This window comes from Grus americana, chromosome 7, assembly GCF_028858705.1.
Source record: "Grus americana isolate bGruAme1 chromosome 7, bGruAme1.mat, whole genome shotgun sequence".
Classification (NCBI taxonomy): Eukaryota; Metazoa; Chordata; class Aves; order Gruiformes; family Gruidae; genus Grus; species Grus americana.
In genome coordinates, this window is record NC_072858.1 from 38,567,481 (window position 1) to 38,584,656 (window position 17,176).

The following is a 17,176-nucleotide window of genomic DNA, read 5'->3' on the forward strand; positions in this document are numbered from 1 at the left end:
CAGCTGAAAAGCATGGTGGTGATGTTACTTTTCTCCTGAAGTAATGTGTTCCGCTTCTTTCACACACAGCACAGTGATCCAAAGCAAATTTCCAACACAGACGTATTTAAACTTAAATTAAAATCAGCTTAGATTTAGATTTCTTTGTCATAGATGCTTCCTTCCAACAATCCCAACTGATCACTGTTGTGCTAGAATTAGCAAATCTTATTTCATCCTCCCATAGTACTTTTGAGACATCCCATAATTTAACAAATGCAGAATAAACACTTGAAATGCCACCACAAAAAAATCACGAAGCAGAGATCATCTCTTCTTAGAAGTTTAAAACCCAAAGTAATATCCATGTTATTTTTTGAGAACATATCTATCTCATTCTCTATTTCCTTTTGAAATTCTGAAAAAGTCACCCTATGAAGACTGCACTTTTGTAATGTGCTTTACATTCCATCCTAACGATGTCTTGATATACCGATATATTAACTTGCAATTGCTGGAGTCAATACTCCAAAACTCAGCCCATAAAACAGACTGTCTCCCCTCTTAGGGTTTAGAACTTAAACCTCTCTCAAACTCCGTTTCCTTAATCATTCATTCTATAGTTTCTATACACAACTGGATGGGTTCATTAACCTCACAAAGAGTAACTATCAAACTAAGTGACATAGTTAAGAAAAGTGCTGTAATAACTTTCTCTACTGAACTTCAAAAGTAACACACACAAAAAGATAAATAAAGGCTTTATGCAAAATACAAGGTCCTAAGGATTTAATGACAGGATTTGGACCAAGGCCAGTTTTTACTGCGACGATATGAAAAAGGAAGTTAATTGACTACACAAGTACATAGATTAATAAGGTTAATTAAACTTACAAATACTGAATGCTTGAAAAGATAAGTGATTCGAATAACGTCTTAGGGGCAAAAACAGGAATCAAAAATAGAATTAAATAGAATTAAATTGCTGCCATAATATATAATTCTATAAATTCCATCTCCAGCTGTCCCAGACCAATAGTTAACAAGATGTAGTTAAAATATACAGAAAGATGTGTAAAACAAGATTTATTTTACCTTCCTAAGAAACTTTTTGCATCCAGAAGTATTAGCTTCATTACATTAAAATGCCGTGTATTCAAAGTTTTGCAAAACAGGTGGATATTCTGCTGCAGCAAGAAGTGGTTTTCTTGGAAGGAATAGGAGACTTAGAACAGCAGCCTCACAGCTTACACAGGCATGTTCCTCCTCACTATGTCAGCTCTGCTCAGACCCACTTTATACTCGGAGGAAACCGGGCTCCCACATTTGACCTACACCCTTTCCACAGCCTCGCTTTTAGCGACCTTGCCCTAAACAGATAAAGTGATTACCAAACTTTCCAGCAGCCCTGTGTTTTTCAACAAATTAAACGTTCAGCCAAGTTGGTCTGACTCGTACTGCCCTAAAGCAAATCCTGCAGAAGCCGAGAGTCACGCCAGTTCACCTCCCGAGGGCTGTCCTTAAAACAAGTGTCCCAGTCAAGCGAGTGCAAGGCTCCAGAGCCACACTGAGTATGCATTTATGTTGTATAAAAGCGTCACAGACACGCTATGGTTGCTCTCCGGAGCAGCACACCAGTGAAAACTGCTGGGCTGCCAGAAGTTTGATGGCAACTACACGCCTTCCTCATCCTTCTGGGGCTCAGCAGTACAGCTTGGCCTTTAGGTTCACCAGGAAAAGCAGGAATGAGTTTCTGTACGTCAGGGATGAACAGCATTGTGATGGACATACTCCTAAACTGGAGCTAATAAAATGCAATACTAACATAGAACAGGTCAAAATACTTTTTCCATATCTTCCTTCAGACATTTCATTATGTCTCTATCCATTATATTTTTACTTGAGTATATAAGTGCATTGACTAAGAAATGCAAACATAACCTGGTTTTGTGTTCTGCTTCTGTTAATAATGTTTACTTTATAGATGGAAATGAGTATGCTAATGCACTGAAGGCAGAGGGTTGCAAATAACCACATAAATAAAACCTTAAGTGTGGTTTGGAGACAACTTTTACAAAGATTTCCTCTAAATTGTTCTGTAGTGCCACAGCAAGATGCGTGTTTAAACGCTGTAAAGCACGAGCATATGCCAAGCTGCAAATACCCAAACATGTCTCTAAGACATAATTTAATATGCGTCTGTATGCAAGGATGGCTCGAGTCACGTGTGCATATGTGCAGGGAATGAAAAGAAACTGTTTAAAAGAGACAAAGTGATCCAGCGCTGAGAAGCCACATTTGAGGCAACGGCAAAACAGTCCCGGAGGAGGCATTTATTTAATGGCTCTAAATAAAATTTGTCCCCGTGTACAACTGAAAGTACTGTTACTGCTTGAGACTAATTCTACTGTGAGCAAGAGGTAAGTGATAGAAACTTTATTGCCTGCAGTTTTACCATGTTTTATCTTTTTGCTTTCATTTCTGACCTCCAGCACGATGGCTGCCTGTGCTGTGATGTGTGAAGTTAAGCACTCTCTCTGCGTAAGCAAGATCTGGGGCAGGACCTCCAAAGACACTTCCACTGGTGATCTTAGGCAGAATTGTTTCAGCTCGCACAAGGTGAACAGGTAATGCACTAATCCACTGCATAGCTTATTTTCCATTTTCAGTCATGGAGTTATTTAATTGTTCTCATAAGTGAGCCCTTGAACATGGGTTATACCTCCACAACAGGAAATTACGTAGAAATTAAAGATACACAGATACAAAGCATTTGACACTGTCCCACAGGACATCCTTGTCTCTAAATTGGAGAGATGTGGATTCAATGGATGGACCACTTGGTGGGTAAGGAATTGGCTGGATGGTTGCACTCGAAGAGTTGCAATCAACTGCTCGATGTCCAAGTAGAGATCAGTGATGAGTGGTGTTCCTCTGGGGTCGGTACTAGGACCGGCACTGTTCAACATCTTTGTCAGCAACATGGACAGCGGGATCGAGTGCACCCTCAGCAAGTTTGCCGATGACACCAAGCTGCGTGGTGCAGTCGACACGCTGGAGGGAAGGGATGCCATCCAGAGGGATCTGTACAGGCTGGAGAGGTGGGCCCATGTGAACGCATGAAGTTCAACAAGGCCAAGTGCAAGGTCCTGCACGTGGGTTGGCACAATCCCAAGCACAACTACAGGCTGGGCAGAGAGTGGATTGAAAGCAGCCCTGAGGAGAAGGACTTGAAGCTGTTGGAGCAAGTCCAGAGGAGGCCACAAAGACGATCCGAGGGCTAGAGCACCTCTACTATGGAGACAGGCTGAGAGAGTTGGGCTTGTTCAGCCTGGAGAAGAGAAGGCTCCAGGGAGACCTTAGAGCCCCTTCCAGTCCCTGAAGGGGCTCCAGGAAAGCTGGAGAGGGGCTGGTGACAAGGGCAGGGAGTGACACGACAAAGGGAATGGCCTGAAGCTGCAGGAGGGGAGATGGAGATGGGATGTGAGGCAGAAATTCTTCCCTGTGAGGGTGCTGAGGCCCTGGCACAGGTTGCCCAGAGAAGCTGTGGCTGTCCCTGGCTCCCTGGCAGTGTTGAAGACCAGGCTGGATGGGGCTTTGGGCAAGTTGGGCTGGTGGAGGGTGTCCCTGCCCGTGGCAGGGCATTGGAACTAGATGGGCTTTGAGGTCCCTTCCAATTCAAACCATTCTATCATTCTATGACAAATTAAAATAGGTTATTTTGGTTTCATAAATTTAAAGCAGAGTAAGAACAGCATATACTTCTTAAGGTCAGCTCATGAGTTTTTTTGTAAAGAGAACATACCCAAAATCTCTTCATGGGCCAAGGAAATCTTTGACCTTTAAGCAAATTTATGCAAAGATTTAGGTGGATAATGGTTTTTGACATCCTCTGTCCCTTCTCAGCGCTCTCATTTTCTTGCTCAATATTCTCTGTGCCCTGCATAGTTTATGCTCTATATAGAAATGAGAGATGTCTAAAGAAACAGAGTGGATTTAAATTAGTTATTGCATTGCTGCTGCAAACTCCAACCATCCACAAGTAACTAGTTTAAATATCTGAAGCACAGGAAGAAAGTCCTAATAGAAAAGTGGAAAACAAGACAGCAAAATTACAATAATATAAAAAAGTATGTAATTAAGTACTTTAATAGGTTTAATATTAATCAGTCTTTCTAGTGATAATTATTATTTGCCACACATTTAAATGACAGATTTCTCAATCTGCTATTGTCTGTCTCAGGGAGCACAAAAAAATACCTATAAAAGCAGAAGGAAGAATCAAATAAATTCTCAAGCTGAAAGGGACAGAATATACAGATATTTAAACTCAATTGAGAAAACACTCTCCTCCACCAGGCCTCAATCTCACAAGTACTCAGAGTAGAGAACTGAAATAACAACTTCCCAAACCAATTCTGTTTTCAATACCCCAATGGTAGTGCCATAGCCCCTGCCCAAGAAGTCAGGGCGCAGAGATTTCATACTCCGCTCTGCACCCTCGGAAAGCAGAGGGAGGTCACTCCTAAAAAGGGGACAAAGCTCCTTCATCGTGATACCCTCCAACTTTCTGAAAAGTACACCAGCAGCCGTGCCGAGTTGCAGCTAACACGTACAATGGAAGGCAAAGGATAGATTACCCACCCCCAGGCTCCCAGATGAAACCAGTGCAACTCAGTAGCGCACAAATTTGTCACCACTGTTTTGATCACTTCTCAAAAGCAACAGAGAAACGAAGGAAATGCCTTGCTCTAACTACCCGGGGGGGGGGGAGGGAGGGGGGGAAAATTGAATTTCACTTGTAATTAATTTTTTTTCCTGCTATTTGTGGTTATTTTCAAGCAGAGCCTAAGGATTTTTTAATTTACTTTTTTTTAACAGTGTCCCAGACAGCAAACACAATCTACATTATTTACTAACACGTTTAGGGGTTTTTTTCAGGAGTAAAATCAAAACAATTTCCCACAAAATGGGACAACAAGCAAGCACAAACTGGGGTTATTTGTGCATTTTCACACAACTGCACTCAGCAAATAAAGGAAAAAAAAAATCTTAATCCCTTATTACCCTCAGGATACAAGCAGCAAAGTGGCAACTACATGAGAGCACTTACAGCGCTATACCAGAAATTTGCATTTTTGTAGAAAGATGACATGCTTCATAAAAGAAATACTTTCTTGATCATCTCTGAACATAAGTCTGAGTAGAGAGTTAAGTGCAAGCCAGCGCTTATGTGTAAATGATTATGAGATTGTTCAGATTCACTGAGGTCAGTGTTCTTTTTCTAACCTACTTTCTCTGATTAGAGAAAGCGGTTTTTACAGACTAATCTTATCTGACCTGGGTCATTTTCCTTTGGGAACTGATTGTCATCCCACTGCAGAGAATCTCAAATGATTCTTAAACCAATGATGAGATAGGGTTACAAGATGAGTTTGTTCAACGTACAGAGAACAAGTTAAGTATATCTTCAAAATCATTGTATTAGCAGTTAAAAAAACCAAAAAACCATGAAGCCTGTTTTCCATTTCAGAAGGTATTTATAAAGCAGAAGCAAAGAGTGATCAGGCAGCACATATCCACCTTCCTGGCCTAAGGAAACCCACGGGCATTCTTGGCACCACAGACTCAGTGGCTACTCGTAACTCCCCAAGACAAATCCCCTCTCTCGCACTCCTGTAACACCAAATGAAGGACTCGGTGCCTGCAGCCCAGGTAAAATAACAAGGTGAGCGGCTTCCCAAATACCCCAGCAGCCCAAAATCATTGTTACTGGCACTATCTCAGTATGCAGAAATCTTAAGATGACTCTTAGCTTTTTTTTTAATGTCACTTTGTTTATAAACTCTGATCATCTGGCAGCCTAAGATTAGTTGAAAAACAACCCCTATCCCAAAACAGCCAGAATTGTCTACCCTCCATCTCTCTCACCACATTATAAACTCAAATAGTCTAAAAGTAACCATGGGCTGACCTTGCAGACAGAAGTGTGGAGGAGGAGAAAAAGCTCACTTGCAGAACTTTTACGTTTTCCAAGATAATTTTAATTTTTAGCAAAAGCAAGTTTAAAGCCTGACTTCCCCGCTACTCATTTCCAAGTTCACAATGTCATTCTAGAAAAGGGACTTGTTCCCAATCTACTTCAGGCATTAGCTAAGTTCAAACACTCTGCACAATATTTGCATCTAAACTTTGCTTCTCACCATTTCTGCCCTTACGGTTTTTTTGTCCTTGCAGTGTTACTAATCTGCATAATTTCACTGACCTGATCATGCTCTTTACACAAGCAGTTACACAGTGTCAGTGTGGGAGGGCAAAAGGTAACTGCTGCAACGGGCAGTGGCGGAGCAGGAGCGTAACAGTCTCTCAGACTGAACCTGCTGACAAACAAGTAATTTGTGTCTCTGCTAAGCTAATTCTGGTGGCACAGGCTAATGCAGATGGCCTTACAGAGCTCTCTTCTTGCTTTCTCCTAGAAGGAACAATTTACTAAGGAATTTGTACTCCTGCTCTTTGCACGCCTCCAGGACCTGAAAATACTTGCAGTTGAAATACCAAAAGGTACAAAGCCTTGGAACAGCACATTCCCTTTGAACACCTAAGTGCTCAGGCATTGCAGCTGGTTTAGAAAAACACAATAGCTGCTCTACTTCATCCCATGTATCAGAAACCCAACTCAGGCAGCACGGAGCATCCTTAAGGCCAACCTTGGGTACTGAAACCATCCTTTTCACACATGCTGCAATCTCATTTAACAACATCATCTGCCTCATGCTTCCTGGCACATGCACCTTTAAGAGGAAAAACCATTGAGATATTCAGATACTTTAAGTCCGTAACACACTGCTTTGCCTCTTGACCCGCACAACAAAGGCCATGTGATAACTCTGAAGATTTCTTTTTGGACTAGAGTGCTTATGCTTTATGAAAAACATTCCACTTCATTTCAGTGTTTTCAGCACTGTATGTATGTACCTTAAATACCAAGTGAATGTATTGTACTCACAAAATCCACGTTTTATACATTGAGTTAGGAGTTTATGAGATGTTGCAAATACAGCTCCTGAGCTCTACCTCCCTTTTGCTCATTCAGGGCAACAGTATTTGGTCTCTTTTTTTTTTTCCTCCCCCCTCACAGCCTTGTGCAAAGCTTGAAGGAACTTAATTATGTTTAAAACTTTTATCTTTCCCTCAAATCTTGCTGAAAATGTCCCCATGGCTCTCACTGATGCTTTTAAGCACTTGTAGCCCAGACTGATGAAAAGACAAGAATAACATTAACGAAGATGCAAAGATAGCAAATGCAGCAAGTCAATACAGCTCAAGCAGGGCATATGCCAAAACAGACACAGAACTCACTCCTGTTAAATCACTGCTGCTGATTATACTTCAGAAAATGGTATTTTATTAAGTCAGCTGATAAATTTATTTATTTTTCCAATACTACTCCTGCCTTCTACCATCCTTGAATGCCGACCTCCACTTAACGGCATCTTGTCTTCTCATCCATCTAGACTGGAAGCACTCAGGACCAGGGCTGAGATGTTAGAAGAATTACCACCGAAAAAAGCCTTTTTCCATTAACTTCAGCACAACCAGTATTCACCTCCAGTCTGCACTGAAACGTAAATCAGCACTTGCAAACTTTAATTAAAACCGCTTCTCTCTCTCTGGGCCAGCGTTCAACACATTTTTCACTGCTCATTTGCTCTACAAACCAATGACTTAGGCTTCTGTAAAAACCAGAAGGTTTTATGACATGGTAAAACATTTCTGGTTATGTTCTACTGAACTGTTTTACCTGTTCTCTCAAAATGTTTTATTTCGATATCCTGCTAATACAGGAGAGTATTTTTTTCTTTTGAGATTTTTCAGATGAACAGGTTTTGTAAAACTTCAGATGAAACAGCCGAACCACTGCTATACATCTAAGACAGGCCTGTCATTTAGTATTAGCAACTTTTTAATAGCTATGTCACTAATGAAGTGGATGGAGATACACAAACTTAATTTCTAGCTGTTTTCAGTGCATTTCCAATTTCTGCTAACAAGACCATCTACTGCTGACAAAGAGTTAAAAAAGCTAATAAAAAGATCTGAAATTACCTTTATAACGCCCTCCCCAGGCCTCATATCTGTATAAATCTTGACATTGTATGATATATTGGAGAAGGTTGGGGAATTATCATTTGCATCAATCACCAGGATATTGACTGTCACTGGGGCACTCTCCTGTACGCCATCAGAAGCTGTCATCTTCGGCAGGGGAAAAAGCAGAACAGGAACATATTTTAATGGTGTATTCTTAAAACAATTCTAACTATAAGAAAATACAGTATGACAAGTAAAAATCCGCATTTCATTTTTCATTTACGATTACACTTATGAGTAAATTACAGGAGGCCGCAGCTGAGCTTGAGCCTGCAGCATGCAAGACTCAGGGCAAAAGCAAAACGAAAGAGCACCTTTAAAACATACTGTGTCCGGTTAGGAGGAGAAATGAGAGGGAATAACTGTTTCCCGGGGCTGGGGCCAGTCCCAGGCTGGGATCTGAGCTGCAGTCCATGGCTGGAAGGGCAGAGCCTGTCCCCGGCTATGCTGGACACCCTCAGGGAGCAGGGCCTGGCCACAGCTCTCACCAGTTGGACATGGCAAGTCTCACCTGGAGCTGCTATACTTTAAACCTCAAAGACAGCATTTTAAGGTGGGACTTAAAGAGCTAGAGACCTTCATACTGCACAGAGGAAATATGAGCTCTTCTTTCAAATGCTAAGTGGACAGAAATACGGAAGCATTGATGGGGAACCCCTGCAGAGGAACAGGGTTTCCCTGCAGCACATTTGCAAACTGCTTTAGGGCTGTTGCTTACTCACAGACTGGGAAATGCCTGAGACACTATTCAAGCCCATTTAATTTTGGGTTTTTTTCCTTTTCTTTTTCACAATACTGCTGAGTGTGGTTTATGTTAGCATACATTTTTATTTTGTACAACAATAAAGCGGAGAGGCCATTACAGGTGTTGTGTTCCTAGCTCTAGGGCCAAGAACAGGCAGCAGTGGCCTCAAAGAGTCAGGCTGTGTCATGGGAGGGAGGTGAGGAGCAGGACACAAGCCTGGGACCATGGAGATGATGCTGGTAGGGGGATCTAAATGGTTGCTATCAACCTAAACACATGAATTTTGGAAGAGCACGCTACCCCAATTATCAACTGCCCCCTGATACTGCTGCTGCTCATCCTTCACTGTTTTTCTTCTTCTGTGCCATTTTCATGATCTATAATGCTGATTTTTCAACACTTACTAAAACTAATGATCTTTCAACACTTACTCAGAACAATGCCTGATGTGTCTTCACCTGCATTTAACTTACCGAGAAGGTGTAAAGCTGCTGGACTTCTCTGTCGACAGGCTGCAGCAGGGTGAGGTAGCGAGTGATGCCACTCTGAGTCACAGTGAAAAACGTATTGTAATCGTTCAGGAAGAGATGGAGCTGGGGATCCTTGGTCTTTAAACAATATTTTAAGAAAAGCATATTATTATAAATATACATTAAGTTTCCAATTACTTAATGTAACTGCTTGTTTTAGTTGAAACCTAAATAAGCAAAAAGTAAAAATACTAAGTGAATCTACAAAACAGTAAAAAAACCCCCCACACACGTAAAAATAACACTGCTAATCTAAAAAATCTAATCTTCTTGATGAGAAATGTATTAAAAATACACTTTAACTTATAAAGTAAGTAAACCCAGGGGTAAACAAATACCTGTATCTGCTAGTTTTAAATGATGCTTTTTTTTCTGTAGAACAATAATTCTTAAGCCAAATATAAGTTACCAATATAAGAATCCAGATTCAAGCATTTGTCTTCAACCATATTAAAACCAAAACTTATTGCTCCATTAATCAAGATAAAACAGTTGGGTGGATGCAATGAAAAAATTAATATGGATTGAAGGGTATCACTAAATAGACGCTGTTCAGAGATTCTGTTGCAAAAAGAATCAAAATATATTGATGCGGAATTACAAATCTCTCAGTTGATCAGGTGAAAACCATAGTACAGCAACCGTGGTACAATTTTCAATAGGAAGTAACATTTTAAGGTAAAGAGGAGAGGAAAAAACAAAAAGGCAAGTCAAGGCACTGTAAATCTGTTACTCATGGCTTCCCTAGGCAGGCTGCTGGGATCACAGATTTCAGGACCAAGACTGGTGCTGCGTTCCAACGCTGCATGCAAAACATTGCGACAACGTAACGAGAGGGCAACACCTGGTGAGATACCCTGAGCTACCACTCTGGAACTCAGCCTTCGAGTTCCATCCTCTCTCCTAGCATGGTTGGCAGATTGTAAGAGTATGGGGAAGAGCAATGAAATGTTCCCTGGGGAAAAAGACTGAAATTCATTTGGGAGCAAACAGAATCTCAGCTAACAGAAAGGAGGAGGAATGCTTCAGCCACAGACAGAATCAGAAGTTATTCCTGTATTCACAGGGAAGAGAGCAGATGAATTAAAGCCCAGAACCTCAAGCCAGTTCCTTCCAGTGTGAACTTAACCAGATGGATACAAAGCTGCAGAATGGACCTCCTACCCTTAAGTCTTTACCCTGCGGTCTGCTGGATGCCAGCGCAGAGCAGGAGAAAAGGGTGCTTAAGCTCCATGTGCCCTGGCAGTTCTGAAAACCCCCACAAATTAAGGTACTTTTCTGGGATGTCTGTGTTGTTAAAATGACAGAAACGTGATTCGTGACCAGGATGAAGTATCTCAATGTCTTCCCCCATCTCTTTAAAGATGCTATTAAGTTATTAAAGTGGTTAGACTTCAAGGGTCACTCTATATTACAGTTAAATTTTAAAATAAATTACATTATCTTTTACTGCCTCCAGTATTCCAACAAACATTTCTATGTCCTTGTATGTAATCTGATTAATTTAACCCAACTTAACGTGCTACTCTTGGTCATTAGTTATTTAGTTTATTTCTGTTACATGAGGCAAGGTTACAAAAGAGGAATGCAAACGTGATCAGGCAAAACACAAAAGGCTGGGACATGAGTCCTTTAAAAACTGTCCTGAACTGCGCCAAATATTGTGGAGATGAGGAATCCATGAATAAAACATAACAGAAAATCCAGTGGCTGCACAAGGCACAACTTGAGAAGAATTTTTACTGACTGCTTTCCAACCCAATTGTACAGAACCCACCCCATACAGAGTAGGACACCCCAGAGTCAGAAATAGCCAAATTCAAAAAATTATCCAAAAAGTAGCATGATGTTGTTCTGCCCTGAATATTTTCTCAACTTGAATCCAAAACATTTCTAGAAGGCTAACTCCTGCCCTGTCATTATTGTCATTCCCATGTAATTAAAGAAAGAAACCCGACCACTGGGAAGTTCACCTGTCTCTGCAGTGTAGCAGGCAGGAACACGTGAGCTAATTCTAACATGCGCTAAGTGTCCTAACGAACTACGAGGACAGATTAGCACAACAGAAGGAGAAAGAGAAACTTATTTTAGCAATCCAAAATACTCTAAAGCACACGGTTTGGAAGGCTAAGATTATACTATTTAAATGAGAAACCATTGCAGTTGCTGAAAGCTACGTGAAAGAAATATCAAAGTGTTCCAAATGAGCGGTTTCCTATTGCCTAAAGCTCTGCTGCAACTATGCCAGCTTTCAGTAGAGTTAAAATTCATTTTACAGCTAGCAATGCAAACAGCAATCTCTTTTTTCTGTGAAAAATTACAGAAGGTAATTGCCAATAATTGTTCACTTTGTAGACACTACAAAGTCGGTCAGAAATTTAATTTACAAAAACCCTGGTTAGTTGTTACAGTTCTTGCTTGTCATGCCATTTTGAACACTAATAAACAGTATTTTTTCCCTAATTTGTTCTTGAGAAAAACCAATGATAGAGATCCCCCATGCTCCTAAAGTAATCTATCCTATTCCTTAGCTAGTCTTGTATTAGAAATTTTATCCTAACGTGTAAGTTAAATCGCCTTTACTGCAATCAATGCCTATTTCTACTGCCTTCCATGTATGTCGGACGTACAAAGCAATTTATTTCCTTAATCTTGGCATTGTTATGCTTTTACACTTTTATCACATTTTATGCTGAAAGAAAGTCTGCTTGACTCAACTGTGAACATTTTATGGGGCAGATACTGGGAGAGAACACCATTGTGGGAAGCAATCCTTCTATGTTGCCAGCTCTATTGCCAATACTTTGATTTTTTTAAACTATTATTTTATTTTGAGGCCTGAATTTAAATATTGTGATTTCTGACTACATGACTGGGTCATGTAGACTAGCATGTCTCTGATAAATTGTTTAGCATATAATTTTAAGTGAAGAAAACTATCAGAATCCACACAAAAGAGCACACATGCAACCTGCAAGGGCCATTTCAAGCACACAGATCAAACCTGATTTGGTTTACATACTTCAAACTGACCACTAGGTCCTTTTTAAATTAAAAAAATACTTTTTATAATACTCAAGATTTCTATAAAGACATATAATTATTTAATGAACATAAAGCAATCACAACATAACCAAAAAATTTATGCCCTAAATTAATTTGGTGAAATGTCTTTAAAGGGCTCTTTGCAGGCTTCAAAAAACAAGTGACAGTCCCAGACTCAAACACACACTGACAGGGTGGAAAAAAAATGAAGGAGGACAGGAAAAATACATAAATCAATCACACAATTCAACCAAAAAGTAATTTTGCAAACATAATACCCAATACCTACAGGAATGGCACCTGGTGCAAGCTACAAATTAAAACACACGATACAAAATGAATACAAGTAAAGAAACACAACCTTGATAGTGATGGACATCATAAAAGCAGTAAGTACAGCTGGGAAAAAATGGTTACAGACAAAAATACAATAAAATGAGACGCACAAAGTGCTCCAGTGCTCTCTTAATAAACAAAGCCTGGGTTTGAATTTGTTCCGCTTGAAAAATCTCTGGAGAAGTTCCTGAAAACTTGAAAGCCTGCGTGGATGTTAATGTTACATTTCTGCTGCTCCTGTCCTCCCACAAGCTCTTCCTAAAGCAAACAGGTTTCTACAATTTACTCAGCTTACACCAAAATTACATTATATTGTCAAGAATGAGCAGACGATACATATTCACTATGTGTTTCCACATCCCCAAAGACTTTTTAGAGGCAATATATTTGACTGTTAAATTCCTCAGGGTAGCCAGAACAAGCTCCAAGGGTATCAGCACTGCTTAGGCTCCCTGATTGCTAGCACAGGTTTGTCTCCAAAAAGCTGCAGCGATAACAAAGATAATTTAATGCCACATCTTGGTTTTCCAACATTCTTCATGTGGAGGACGATCAGTGCTGAAACATTCACGGAAGAGAGTTGTTTTGTTGAAAAGATGTTTTCAGCATTTGTCCTCCTCATTTCTGGGTGAAAGTAGAAAATCTTTTCCACTCATGTCTTTCATTGAAAAAAAAAAAAAAAAAAATCTGAGATTCAGAGTCTTGCAGTGGCAAAGCAAGCAAGATTCTCAGTCCCACTGACAAGGGGATTGCAATCAGACTGTGTTGGCACTGACCTCATTGCTTCTCTCTAACTTGTGTGAGATGAGTCCTGCAGGGCCTGATGAGATGGTCCTCCAGGTTCACAATAGCATGGATGGAATAGACAAGGCAGACAGCACCTGGAGTGAACTTCCTGCATCTTTACCATTACCATTAGATACCAGAAAAACAACCTGAAGCACAGCCTCAGCTTTAGTTGTAAAACCGCTTAGATCAACACAACCACAGGAGGAGAACAATTCACATCTAAATTCTAAGCAACTGAAAAACTAGGGGAGGTAAGCCAGTTTGAGAAGACTTTGCCCAGGACACCCTATGAATAATTTTTTTTCTCCTTAAACATTGTTTGCTTTAAAGTGAGTTGGTTTCAATAATAGTCATAAAGCTCTTCACCATTTATGTCATCTCCACTTTGGAGGAAAAGATGCTAAAAGACTAATGAGTGAAGCAGGATGGATGCTGAGCAGTGCCTTATTCTGTGTTCTTTCAGTCACCACCAAGACCTCTCCAGTCCCTGCCTGAAGCAAGAGCTGAGGCACAAGCATGACTATAAAAGCCAGACACTAACAAGTCCTGCAACACTTTTTAGCCTTTTTCCAGTCAAGGTGCAAAGGGCCATGCCCCACCCTGAATGAAAAGCCGACAGAAAAATTTTGAAAAAGTCATCTTCTGCTCCTCATACAAGTGAGCCACTCCTGGGAGAGAGGGCAAGAAACAATTGTCAGCATCTTCAGCACTTCCACTAATTAGCAATAGCATTTGCTTAAACCAGGGCAGATATACAACAAACTAATTCCTTGAGGACTCCAAGGAACCCAGAAAGAATAGCTTTAGAGAGCAGAAAACCTTAGATGATAGATTTTTATTTTTCCTTTTTAAGTGGAAAAATTCAGAAAAGAAAAAAACCCTATCTTTGTAAATCCTAAAGAGAAGCAGCCCTTTTGCTTTGCCTTCCCCCTTTGTTTGTTTTGATAATGATATTAATAGGCTGTTACATGTGGGAAGAATATTTCCTGAATTATTATTTTGTAATGTGACTATTAGAGTGTCACAGAAGTGCTATACAGGGACAGCAGTATTATGAGAGCTCTCGTCTTGAGAGAATACTGGCTGCAAAACAAATTCAAACAACTTCAGTGAAAGATACAAGCCATCAGGCAAATATTAGAGAAAACTGCTTCAGTATTTAAAATGCTTCAGTACTCCTGGTTAAAAAAAAAAAATCCATCATTTTTTCTCATTTGGGTACATCATCTATAACATGCATTCGTAGTTACATTTAAAAGTTATTTTATCCATTATTTGCTCTGTCCTCTTGGGTTGCTGCTGAGATGCCTTTATGGAAAATAATCATTCTTTAAAATTTCCCACAAGTTCTCTGGAAGCATGGATGTTGAGCAACCATCTCCTTAGTTTGACTTCAACTTCATAGACAATGGAGGCTTTAAACAAGGAAAGGATCGGATCTGGAGAGGAACCTATGGTAATAACTGACCTGCATCATATCCTACTGCTCAGGGATGCTGGTTACTGCACAGGTGCTTTTCTGAATGCGTGCTGGGACACGTTAAGTGCTTTTGAAGGCATGCTGGCACACCTTATGAACACAACATCAATTCTATGTTCTAATGAGCAACGCACAAATTACCTTACGCTCCGAGTTTATTCATCAAGACACTGCACGCGGTATTGGTAAACACCTCGGCAGGTGAGTAGTATGTAATGGATATGAATGCTGATTAGCTGCTTTCAACTTGGAAGTTAAATCCTGGTGGCTGGGATTTTTTGTTTGTTTGTTTAAGAGCAATTCAACAAGACTGGGCATACAAGGCAGTAAGACAGCTACTGTGTAGCTTTTTCACCAACCCTAACCACCAGAGTAGAAGAAATTAGTACTCTCCCATGGAAGCAAAAGTGTACAAAAGCAAGTGGCTCAGAAAGCCTTGTGTAAACAGCAATCAGATCGCACTGTTTAAATTCCTCATCTCAGCTTTGGTTTACTCAGCTCTTAAGGTACTCATGTGGCTTAATTTAATTTATGCCATTTAAACAGACCACTTAATTATATCAGCACTTGGCAGTGCCGCTCTAGTTAAAGGTCTGTTTGCAATGTCACATTTACGAATTAATTTTTGGAAGGTTTATAGCAGGACCCTATTATAATTCCCACAAGGCTTACATTTAGAAAGTGTTGTTGTGGGTTTTTTTTCTTAAGATACACAGTTAAGATGACCACTTTCTTCATGCATTTATCTGAGGACAGGGAGTTATTTTAATATGAAATACAATCTCCACTGATTTGTCAATTAGAAGACTGAATACATTCTGTTTAGCCAGCGTAGGTATTGGAAACTAACATGCGCAAGCACGTAGAGGATGCATGTCAACTTCTCATCAGCAATCCCTACGTACCGAATACATTCATTTACTAACGCACAACAAAGCTATCGGAACATTAAGACCTGCAGAAGTTACTAAGTATTACCTGTGCTAGCCTACCCTGAGCTACCAGCTGGGCCCGGAGAGAAGGTGCCGGTCCTTAAATGGTCGTTTCCTATAGATAGGAAATTCCAGGCCTATTTGTACTGAGACATAGAAATATTTAACAACTTCTAATCAGCTGCCTAGTGCAGCCTCTGTTCAAGAATGATAAACTTGGTTTTCATCGTCTTTGAATGCAGATTATTTAAGTTACATTAGTGCTCCCAATTGAAATACCTGCTGCAGATTGGACAGGGGTTTTTATTATTAGCGATGCAATAAAAACTTCAAGTATTTGGGCCATATTCGTGTTGAAATTTCTAGTGTGTGCACTATGAAAGTATATTAATGAACCGCCATGGTCAACATCCAAATATTGAGATAACTTCATGGGAACATGCTGATGCACTACAGAGAATGCACAACAATTAAATGTGAAGCCCTATGCTCAAACCGCTTGTGATGAATTTCAGAGCACCCTCCAAAACCTGAGGCATTGAGCTTGTACTCACAAAATCAGTAACAGAAAGCACTTTTGGTGGGGAACATAAATACCAGGGTTACATTACAAACCTCATGAAGGGGTTTCTTAAAGGAACAAATTACTTTTCCATGTTGAAGTTTTTAAAATTAAATATTTGCAGTTTGGGACTATACAAATACCATGTGCTATACTAACCTGATAGTTACATGATCCATTCAAAGAGTCAGCCCAAATTCAGGATTTAACAGCTCAAATCATCTTAATTTTCAGTTTTGTGTATGCTGTAATATGTAGTTATATCAAAGAACCTTATATTATCACCTCTGCCTTTGACACCTTGTAGTTAGAGCTGTGTGATTGCCAGGTAAAGGTTCATGAGAGCGTTATTAACTACAACCTGAAAAATCTCTGGAGGTTAATGAAGTCCAAAGTCCTTCTGTCATTCCTTTAGTGTGACTATATCATCTACCAGGAAACAGGAGAGAGTCCCAAAAAACCTCACCAGCCACAGAGAACTGCCACAAAAATTTAAGTGTCTAAACTAGGACACTGAACTGCATTTAATTACAAGAGTTGGTTTGAATTATTTCAAGGACAACTGATGTAGCCCCTCCCTCACCAGCCATGCTGGGTGACTTCTTTTACCACTCTGGGCTTTGTACG

At 40.1% G+C, this 17,176-nt stretch overlaps 1 protein-coding gene across 6 annotated transcripts in view; it reads right to left on the reverse strand.

Annotated features, from left to right (window-relative positions):
* PCDH15 (protocadherin related 15) overlaps positions 1-17,176 on the reverse strand; it is a 1,027,345-nt gene that overhangs the window by 175,197 nt on the left and 834,972 nt on the right. For all 6 annotated transcript variants that reach the window (XM_054831779.1, XM_054831776.1, XM_054831775.1 and 3 more), the window contains 2 exons: positions 9,349-9,483; positions 8,086-8,235 (listed from right to left, as the gene is read on the reverse strand). In XM_054831779.1, coding sequence (XP_054687754.1) covers positions 8,086-8,235; positions 9,349-9,483 — 285 coding nt within the window. The remainder of the gene's footprint in view (positions 1-8,085; positions 8,236-9,348; positions 9,484-17,176) is intronic.